Source organism: Chanodichthys erythropterus, chromosome 16 (assembly GCF_024489055.1).
Source record: "Chanodichthys erythropterus isolate Z2021 chromosome 16, ASM2448905v1, whole genome shotgun sequence".
Classification (NCBI taxonomy): Eukaryota; Metazoa; Chordata; class Actinopteri; order Cypriniformes; family Xenocyprididae; genus Chanodichthys; species Chanodichthys erythropterus.
In genome coordinates this window covers 7,865,001-7,876,654 of record NC_090236.1, presented here as the reverse complement: position 1 = coordinate 7,876,654, position 11,654 = coordinate 7,865,001, and the positions used below count along the sequence as shown (strand labels likewise).

General features: G+C 36.9%; 1 protein-coding gene across 1 annotated transcript in view; it reads right to left on the bottom strand.

Annotated features, from left to right (window-relative positions):
• Positions 1 to 7,517: 7,517 nt before the first annotated feature.
• dhrs12lb (dehydrogenase/reductase (SDR family) member 12-like b) overlaps positions 7,518 to 11,654 on the bottom strand; it is an 11,682-nt gene continuing 7,545 nt past the window's right edge. Inside the window, exons 7-10 of the mRNA XM_067363248.1 lie at positions 11,428 to 11,532; positions 9,610 to 9,700; positions 7,744 to 7,881; positions 7,518 to 7,645 (exon numbers count right to left, since the gene is read on the bottom strand). Of these exons, the coding sequence (XP_067219349.1) occupies positions 7,518 to 7,645; positions 7,744 to 7,881; positions 9,610 to 9,700; positions 11,428 to 11,532 (462 nt within the window). The remainder of the gene's footprint in view (positions 7,646 to 7,743; positions 7,882 to 9,609; positions 9,701 to 11,427; positions 11,533 to 11,654) is intronic.

Below are 11,654 nucleotides of genomic sequence, written 5' to 3'. Positions count from 1 at the left end.
GTCGTGCAGCATGTCTAATCGCGTAAGTACATTCTTACAGTCTTTATTTGGATGTTTATATTTGATTCTGAATGAGTTTGATAGTGCTCCGTGGCCAAAGCTAACATTACACACTTGGAGAGATTTATAAAGAATGAAGTTGTGTTTATGAATTATACAGACTGCAAGTGTTTAAAAAATGAAAATAACGACAGTCTTGTCTCCGTGAATACAGTAAGAAACGATGGTAACTTTAACCACATTTAACAGTACATTAGCAACATGCTAACAAAACATTTAGAAAGACAATTTACAAATATCACTAAAAATATCATGTTATCATGGATCATGTCAGTTATTATTGCTCCATCTGCCATTTTTCGCTGTTGTTCTTGCTTGCTTACCTAGTCTGATGATTCAGCTGTGCACATCCAGACGTTAATACTGGCTTGTCTAATGCTTGAACATGAGCTGGAATATGCAAATATTGGGGGCGTACACCCTGACTGTTACGTAACAGTCGGTGTTATGTTGAGATTCACCTGTTCTTCAGAGGTCTATTAAACAAATGAGATTTATATAAGAAGGAGGAAACAATGGAGTCTTTTCCATGTACTGAACTCTTGTTATTCAACTATGCGAATATAAATTCAATATTTAATTCTAGGGCACCTTTAATGTTATGAAGTGACGAGAATACTTTTGTGTGCAAAAGCAAAACAAAAATGACTTTATTCAACAATTTCTTCTCTACCCTGTCATTTTCCTATGCAGTTTACCTTGAAGACACATTGCAGAGCTTACGTGTTCTACGTCAAAACACAGACTATTGGCCTGCTCCTGCGTCAGCATCACATGCATATGTCATGGTGCTCACGTGAACAATGTCGGCTAATACTGAGACGGCGTTCGGACGTAAACATGGAAGCGCTGCACTGTGTTCACAGCATAGGAGACTGACAGGGTAGAGAAGAAAGTCGTTACTTTTGTTTTTGCACACAAAAAGTATTCTTGACGCTTTGTAACAGTTAATGTGACTGCAGTGTTTCAACCTTAATAAGGTGATAAACTACACCTGTGCTTTCTCTGCTTGGACACTTCACACATCTGCTAAAAATCATCTTGAGAGCAGCTGATTAAAAGTAATGGTTTATCACATTTGAAGGTGCCCTAGAGTCAAAAATTTAATTTACCTCGGCATAGTTAAATTACAAGAGTTCAGTACATGGAAATGACAGTCTCAAACTCCATTGTTTCCTCCTCCTTATACGCCCCCAATATTTGCATATGCCAGCCCATGTTCCCAACATTATGAAAGGCATTACACAAGGGCAGGCAGGCAGTAACGTCTGGATCTGTGCAGAGCTGAATCATCAGACTAGGTAAGCAAGCAATGAAAATAGCAAAAAATGGCAGATGGAGCAATAATAACTGACATGATCCATGATAACATGATATTTTTAGTGATATTTGTAAACTGTCTTTCTAAATGTTTCATTAGCATGTTGCTAATGTACTGTTAAATGTGGTTAAAGTTACCATCGTTTATTACTGTATTCACAGAGACAAGAGCCGTCGCTATTTTCATTTTTTAACACTTGCAGTCTGTATAATTCATAAACACAACTTCATTCTTTATAAATCTCTCCAACAGTGTAGCATTAGCCGTTAGCCACGGAGCATAGCCTCAAATTCATTCAGAATCAAATGTAAACATCAAAATAAACACTGTACTTACGCGATTAGACAGGCTGCATGACGATCACTTTGTAAAGATCTATTTTGAGGGTTATATTAGCTGTGTCAACTTTTTTTATGTTGTTTAAGGCAAGCGCGAGCTCTTGGGGAGTGGAGCACGACATTTAAAGGGCCACACACTCTGAATCGGCTCATTTCTAACTATGCCCCAAAATAGGCAGTTAAAAAAATGAATTAAAAAAAAATATATATGGGGTATTTTGAGCTGAAACTTCACAGACACATTCAGGGGACACCTTAGACTTATATTACGTCTTTTTTAAAAAAGTTCTAGGGCACCTTTAACGATTCTGATAGTTTATTGATTTATATTTGAGCAGATGTATGAATTCAGAATGCAGACTAAACCACCTGAGTATGAAAACATGGAGGAACTGTACATGAAGGTGGACTTTAATCACAGATTTTGATCTGCACAGGTTTTATACAAACTCTTCAACACAGAGACCTTTCTGACAACACAATACAAGACACATCTGTAGTTTATTACTAAAACACTTTTTCTGTAACAGTCAGAGAAGACAGTGGTGCGTGTCGCTTTCATTGCTTGTTTAGCCCAGTAGTAAGATGAACATGTATTTTGATGTTTGGTGATGTGAGAGCATCATATGCATCATACAGTGAGCATTATGAATCATTTACCAGCACAGGAAATTAAGGATTTACATCCGTTTCATCCTGTCGCAGCAACCGCTGGGAGAAACACACTCATGGAGAAATGATGACGCAGGTGGATGCTGTTTATCATCAATTTAAGAGGCAACAACACCGTTTTATGTGCAGCTTGTTAGTTATGTTGTGCTAATTTCATTTTTACATAACTAAAGTGTATCTCGAGGTTGTCATATATTGCGTCACCACATGGGATTTTTTCTGCATGACAATGACTGACAAGGCCAAAAGCCCACTTTATTATATATGAGCATTTTGCCTTTATGCAATAGCACAGGGGAAAGTATTGGCAGGGAAAGGGACAGGAAATGACACAGGTAGCATGCTTTGTGAGCACTATTTATGTTCAAGTTTTCTCATCCAGATGGGTTTTAAATAGACATGTTGTGGCCAGACTTGAGGCTAAATATAAAATTAAAAAAAAAAACCATTTACTTTTAAATGTTCCTGGTTTTATTCATTGATGTTAGTTATTCTCAAGACAAAAATGTTTGTTTACAGAATCTTGATCAAAATGTTATAACTTCTTCCCCCTCTGAAATGACTTTCTTTTATGGCAGATGCCACCCAAACCACCTTGTTTCAGACAGAGACCATGGAGGTCTTAAAGGGAATTTTTTTGGGGGGTGAACAATCCCTTTAAAGGTGCAATATGTGATTTTCTACAAAAACTTTTTTTATATATTGTTTGAAAGTCTCCTCATATCCTGATAGCAATTACTATGTTAAATGGTCTAAATGTATTTTTATAATATATCGTCTGTGGAAGGCGTAGGACCATACAATGTGCATCCAATCTTTATATTCAGTCCGAATTAAATAATACGATGTCCTACCTGCCTGTCAATGTATGTTTTTACATACCCTCGCACACCCTGTTCGCGCAGACATGCGTCGTCGACGCGTTTCATGCTGTGCAGAGTTAACACAGACAGACCAGACATCAGTCAAAGAACACCGCAAACAAACACACCAAGCCGACGCCAATAAACTACTAGCGAAGAAAGCTGACTGAGGGGTTGGCTCACGTCGACAGCGTCTGTGACCAAAATGGCCCTGACACACCAAACCGACACTCGACACCCGGTGGCCAAGTAGCACGTCGATTCTGCGCCTGCGTAAGAAGAACTGCTGCTGCGTCCCAATTCGCCTACTTATACTACGTCCTAAAAGTATGTACTGTTTTTGTAAAGAAAAAGTACATACTTTTGAGTGTGTAATAGAAGAGTATGCAAGTTTTGGGACATACTACCTCGTCATAACTGCGTCTTTAACGGACGTTCTGTTGCTTAGTTACTCAACCTGTAACTGTTTAAACTACCCTGTCAATCATCTTGTCACAGTTAAAATCCTCCACATTGAATTAAATTCATTTTCCTACCGTTTCGGAGAGAAATGTAGTCGCACGTTGATCTGCCAGTCATGGGTCTTTCATGCAGAGAATTCTCCTCATCTTTGCATAATGATGCATTTAAAACTTAATGACCAAACACATCGTTATAAAAGTTCACAAAGCTGTTGCAGATGAAATATAATGTGGATAACATTTAATAAATATCTTTTTGTCAGGTTAGACACTGCTTATTAATCATTCAAGCCCCTTCTTAACCGTCGTACCTCGCACGTCCGTCATGTTTGTAGTTTTTAAACACTTTTTATTCGTATGTGTAGTTCTAATCGAATCCTCGTCCACAGCGCAATGTGTTATGGGCAATATTAACCGTTAGAAGTGTGCACGGATCTGCACTTCGAATTCTAACCGGAAAAAGTACACCATCCGGGTATCTTTGGAATACTCATTTCAACATACTACGATTTGGGACATACTAATTCTTTTTTCGAATACTATTTAGGACGCATAGTATGCGAATTGGGACGCAGCATGCCTTTCCATACCAGCAGGTGGCAGTAGCTGAAGAGCCAATCAGAATGATCAGATTTTTTTGTAGTAGCCTAATTAGTTTATCCACAAGGTGGCAACAGTGTCCTGGGGGCCATTGATTCACAAGGTAACGTAGTCAAAGAAAAACTGTATAAACAGAACAGAACGAAGCTACAGCGACAACGGAGGCCTACATAGACAAGAGATTGTGCGAAGAGGTTAGAAAGTACCCTCATTTATACAACTCTAGCATGAAAGAATACAAAGATGCAAAGAAAGTTTACATGGGTTGTAACTCATGGCAAGAGATTGCTTAAAGGGGCTCTATGTAAGATTTTTACTTTAATAAAGCATAAAAATACCCCGATATGTTTGCAGATATTTAGGAAACATGCTAAGTTCACCTACTTGTTTCTCTGAAAGACAATGCTAGAGTCAGATATTCGTCTTTGAAAATGTGCGTTCCATGTCTGTCTTTGTTTTGGTCTGTGCAAAACCGTGTGCTGCCAGATTATCCAATAGTATTTCGACATCACAGGTTGCCAGTTGGCGGAAAACAGCGCGTATTGCAACCATGGAGACCAGCAAACAAACTGGGCCTGACCTAAAAAGCCTCTGAATCTATCTAAATATCTCTATGAACAACAGCATATTAAAACAGATAAATCATCAGCTTACAGTGTGTAAGTCTCCTCAGCTTTCATTGTCAATTGTGCTCCCTATTGTTGCTGGCAACCCGCGTCTTTGAACGAGGGGGCGGGGCAAACGATATTTTGAATTTGGACTGCATTACCTATTTTGAACACTGGGTGTCATTATTACATAGAGCCCCTTTAAAACTGTGCATGCATCAAATGCCTGTGTATGTGTACGAGTCAAAAGAAGTACACTTTGCAAGGCTGTGTGTTCGACTGCGCGAACACTAGCATACGCATAAAAACTTTTAAGCTATACTTTTGGGTATAAAGTATACCCAAGGATTTATGCTGCGTTCACGCGATTACTACCGTAATTAAAAGATGCCAACCCGTGACGTTCTAACCGGAGCTGTTATGCGTAATCCTAATTATGCGTATCCACGTCAACAGTATCAACACCGAAATGAATCTGCAGCAGTCAGGCACAACCTCTGTGAGTTGTTTACATTGATTATTATTGTAATGTAATGTGCTTTGAGACATGAGGTGGTTGAACGCCGTCTCTTGTGACACTTTACCAAGAGCAACTGTGTGTGCACGTTCATGTGTTTTGAAGGAGGCATGGCCTTTGGACTGCGATTTGAAGGGAGGGAAAGCATCTTATGCTTTCAATGCTAGCAGGCTAACGTTAGCATTTCCCAGATCACCTACTGCACCTTTAATGGAGACTGCTTTTCACAGTCTGATCAGTTGTGGATGGATAAAATCATACCCCAACCTACTTTTTCATGTTAACCCTATAAAGCCCACTGTATCATATTTCAAAACTTTGCTGATAAACTACAACTACATGCCTTCTGCTGTATAATTTATAGTTCATACTTTTTTTAGCAAGTAAAATACTAATACTAGTATAATTAGTATAATACTATTTCGTCCCCCTTCGGGTCGTGATACAGGTCTTTTTGCTGTGAAATCTCCAGTGATTATTATTAAGTAAATGTAAGAAACTTTTATATTGTTAGTAATATTTCAAGATGAACACTTGCTGGACTGAAGCAACTTAGGTTTACTTGGAAAAATCGTGTATGATCAGGCTTTTGAGGAATGTTTATGTGTACATCTCTCAGTCATCATTATATTGAATTGATCATAAATCTTAGAATTTAAATATTATTGGCAGGGCTTGACATTCACTTTTTTTGCTCACCAGCCACTGTGGCTAGTGGTTTTCCAAAGTTACTAGCTACTCAGCATTTTCACTGGCCACAGTTTTGACATGGGAAAATACAGCCATAGATATTTTTAATATTATCTCATAATTTGGCAGCAGATATATTAGGCTGCTGTCACTTTAAGACCTGATGCACAGATACATTATACACATGTATTTTCTTTCTCAACTGTTTACGTTCACTTAAAACATAACTGACTGTGTTTACGTGAATACTCGCCAAGACACTTATTTCGTTTGTATGTGACTTTTTAAGCGCAATAAGCAGCAAAAAATAACTAAATTTTGTACTGAGAGGCGGCTTTATGTATGCACACTTTGGGTGTGAGCACAAAATCTGTGGGAATGAGTAAAATTAAGCGCAAGAGAGCGAGAAAGCGCAGCTGGTTCCGTTCATCTGTTCTGCTGAAAATGAGTATTGGAAGCGTTTCAGATAATTCAGTATCGGTATGTATTGAAAAAAGTACATTTTTTGACAAGACTGCATTGTTTATTATTTCAGAGGCCTTTTTAAAAGACTACAATTGAAAAATGTATATATTATATATCAAATTCAACCCGCCAAAGTGGGTTGAATTTTATCCACCTGCACTGGTGTTAATGTCAAGCCCTGATTGGGAGATATAAAGTGACAACAGATACATTTTATGCAAGTAGTCTGCTATACTGTACTGTTAAATTGAGGTTTTTTTTCTACTCGAGTATAAGGTCCATACTGTCATTTCATACCACATGAGCCATAAAAGCCTGATGTATCTCAATAAAAAAAATAAAAAAATTCCTTTTAGATTTTGTCTAAAGTTTTTCTGATTCCACAGTTTTACAGCAATAAATATCCTATTTATTGCGAATATATCAGGTTTCATGTTGATTTTAGACTTACTTTAGTCTCTGTATAATACTGGTCACCGTGATTTTGCCAAGACATGTTCCTGGATCAACATATTGTGTTGATCCTGGAATAACATTCCTATCCGAAAATTTAGTAATAACCTTTTCCCAACCCCTAAACCTAACCCTACCCATAACTTATCCCTAAAATCAGAGGGAAATGACAGTTGAATAACACTGTTGTGGAAGCACCTAACCAGGTTGTAAGCCTAAACTTGACATAAGCTTGTCCCTCAAATCTGATTGGTTGATTAAAATGTTGTTCCAGGATCAACAAGGATGTTGATCCCGGAACATGTTGTACTTGGTGAAATCACGTTCACCGTATAGGCCTAATACTCTAGTTAGTTGTTACCGAGAAAAAGCTTAAGGTTTAATTTCATATCCGTTCCACATAGCATGAGTGTTATTTTAGCCTCTCAGTTATCTGACATGTATAATATCTAACATGTTGTTTAAATTCTCACTCTGAGGGTTTGGCAGTCATCGCCAATTTCGCCAAACTCTCCAACCGGCCCACGAACACTTTGACTTCCTGTCGAGAGCTGTGCGTCCATGCGAGGGGCAAGTGGGCCGAAACCGGCTGTCGATCTGAAACAAACAACCTTTTATGAGGTTTTCTCATAGTTCTATTGGACAAATCTAGATACATGAAAGCAAATGTGACCATTTTTAACCAACATGCACACCTTGGAAGAAAAGGCCGCTAGGAAATGCAGTGGAGGCGCGTGACACTGCGAGCCAGATGACCGTGTCTGCTCCCTGCTCCGCCATACGCAGACGATCACGCATCATCTGATGGAACTGAGGCATCGCCGTGGCAACCGCTGAGCGCAACCAAAGCCAGAGATTACAAGTGATGAGCTTGACAGGCAAACTTGTTAAAAAAATGTGTTATGTAATGGATTTGTTAACTAAAATGTTAATTAGGCAGCATATACACTATTAATTATATTAGCATAATTAACAGCCAGTGTTCCTGAATTGGGGATTATGCAATTTAAAGGGTTATTTCACCCATAAATGAAAATAATATCATTAATTACTCACCCTCATGTCGTTCTACACCTCGAAGACATCGGAACACAAATTAAGATGTTTTTTATTAAATCCAATGGCTCAGTGAGGCCTGCATAGACAGCGATGGTATACTTCCTCTCTCAAGATCCATAAAGGTACTAAAAACATATTTAAATCAGTTGATGTGTGTACAGTGGTTCTACCTTAATATTATAAAGCGATGAGAATATATTTTTTGTCTGCCAAAATAACAACTTTTTAACAATATCTAGTGATGGCCGATTTCATAACACTGCTTCTTGAAGCTTCGGAGCTTTACTAATTAAATCAGTGAAATGGAGCGCCAAATTCAAGGTTTGGCGGTTTGATACGCTATCCGAATCACTTATTTGACTCAAAAGATTCATAACGCTCTGAAGCAGTGTTTTGAAATCGGCCATCACTAGATATTGTTAAAAGGTCGTTTTTTGGGGGTTTTTGTGGCACACAAAAAATATTCTCATCACTTTATAATATTAAAATAGAAGCACTGTACTCACATGAACTGATTTAAATATGTTTTAGTACCTTTATGGATCTTGAGAGAGGAAGTATGCAGACCTCACTGAGCCATCGGATTTGATCAAAAATATTTTAATTTGTGTTCCGATGATGAACGAAGGTCTTTGGGGTGTAGAACGACATGAGGGTAAGTAATAAATGACATTATTTTCATTTTTGGGTGAACTAACCCTTTAACTTACATTTTTATGTAACTTTTATTTTTTTACAAATATTTTTATTTTGGATTTAATTAAAATATAATGTATTTTTTATGTTACGATGTATCAGCTGATAAAAGCAGTTATTTCACTATTTAAAAACAGCCGATGATCAGGGCCAATTATATCCTGTCAATCAACAGGGGGCGGAAAAACGTGTTCTGTTAATTATATCTGTATGTTTGAGTAAATTTTATTTGCTTTTATTTGTGTATTTGTTATATCTGAAAATAAATACCAGTTGAATATAATATCTCTGTTGTTAATTTTAATCTTTAACATTTTAGTAATGTACCAAATGAGATGGTTGCCTCCCTGTATAGATTTCAGCATTATTTGGGAGAGATATTTTTTCCTTAAGAAAATAAAATTATCGGTATTGGCAGATATTATTCTGAATAATCTGTATCTGTAAATTAACATAAACTGAGATTAATAAATGCTTTACAAGATATTTCATTATTAGTTCATGTTAACTAACAAAGTTAACTAATGTTAATTAGTGGAACCATTGTAAAGTGTTACCTAAAAATCAAATATGTTAAATATAATAGATATATATATATATTTTTCTTCCCTACAACACTGAACACATGTGGAGTTGCTCTTTTACAGCTGAGAGGTTACAAATCAATACATGGGAACAAAAACTTAAACTTACAAAGTGTTGGTAAACAAAATCATCATGCCAAACTAGCATAACCATGGTGCCAAATGAAATTAGCACATTAAAACAAGCATTTTTCACTTGTTGACTTATAAAATGAACAATACCTGGTGTGTCGGCCCACCCAGGGTGCATTACAGAGAAATTAATTTTGGGATTTGCTTTTGCCCAGACCTCTGTCATTACTACCTGTTGCCTCTGTGGACACACACACACACACACAAACAGAGAGAGAGAGAGAGTGACAGTCTGAGGTGCACATAACGAGTGTTTAGTAAAAGGTCATCATCATTACTGCATCAGATATTGTTTAATGGAGACGCCACTGCTGGCACTCTGTGTCACCTGTTGCTTGGCAACAGCTGAGAGAAAGGTAACCCCGCTCGTCTCAGTTTAATAGAAACTGTTCCTGACTTTTAGTCCCTTTTCATGAATAAAATTATTAAATCAATAATCTTTTTCACATGTTATCTTTGTAAATTCATTTCATAAGAAACTGTCTGCCAACACTTGACTGAAAAAAGTCCTATGGTTCTGTCTCAGACGGTAAGACTTTGATATATTCCATTGTACTGTTTGATTACCATATTTATATACCACAAAACTTAAAAAAAAAAAAGTATTTCCACCCTGGTATAGTGGCCAAAAAACATGGTATTACCAAAGTTTTGAACGTTGTATTTTTGTGGTAAGAACTAAAACTAAAATAAAATAAAAATTAAAAGCTTACATTGATCATTTTTACATTTAAATTTTACATTTTTTATTAAAATGTTTATGGGTTTAAAGGTGCCCTAGAATTAAAAATTGAATTTAGCTCGGCATAGATGAATAACAAGAGTTCATGGAAATGACATACAGTGAATCTCAAACTCCATTGTTTCCTCCTTCTTATATAAATCTAATTTGTTTAAAAGACCTCCGAAGAACAGGCGAAACTCAACATAACACCGACTGTTACGTAACAGTCGGGGTGTACGCCCCCAATATTTGCATATGTCAGCTCATGTTCAAGCATTAGACAAGGGCAGAACGTCTGGATCTATGCACAGCTGAATCATCAGACTAGGTAAGCAAGCAAGGACAACAGCGAAAAATGGCAGATGGAGCAATAATAACTGACATGATCCATGATATCATGATATTTTTAGTGATATCTGTAAATTGCCTTTCTAAATGTTTCGTTAGCATGTTGCTAATGTACTGTTAAATGTGGTTAAAGTTACCATTGTTTATTACTGTATTCACGGAGACAAGACTGTCGTTATTTTCATTTTTTAAACACTTGCAGTCTGTATAATGCATAAACACAACTTCATTCTTTATAAATCTCTCCAACAGTGTGTAATGTTAGCTTTAGCCACGGAGCATAGCCTCAAACTCATTCAGAATCAAATGTAAACATCCAGTTCATCCAAATAAAGACTGTACTTACGCGATTAGACATGCTGCATGACGAACACTTTGTATAGATATATAAATATAAATATTTATATTAGCTGTGTAAACTTTTTTTTATGTTGTTTAAGGCAAGCGCGAGCTCCAAGGGCGGGGGAGCACAAGATTTAAAGGGGCCGCGCAGCATATTTAATGATGCCCCGAAATAGCCAGTTAAAAAAATTAATAAAAAAAAATCTATGGGGTATTTTGAGCTGAAACTTCACAGACACATTCAGGGGACACCTTAGACTTATATTACATCTTTTAAAAAGACGTTCTATGGCACCTTTAAAATTTCAATTTTTAAAACACTAGGTTCAATCTCAGTGGTGTTTGCTTGTGCAAAACATTTATGGGTTGTTGCCAGGGTGTTGCTAATCCTAAAGTCTGCTAAATTAATAAATGCAAATGTAAAGTATGAGCAATAAAAATAGCAATGATTCAGTAAAAAATAAAATAATTAAGAGGCAAAATTCTCTAAATACCTTGTTCTGTGCATATACTATGGTACCATCAAACTGAGCTCTCTCTGTCTGCAGATCGTCTGTGTTTAGTTTCTGTACCAGCATCCCTCCTGATGACACTGTGATCTACCAGAGACATTATCATCATCATGACACATTGAACTGTCAGACATGGATGAGAGAGAAACAGGATCCTATGTGGATCAGCACACATTACTCTTATGAAAATATAAACACATCTGTCATAG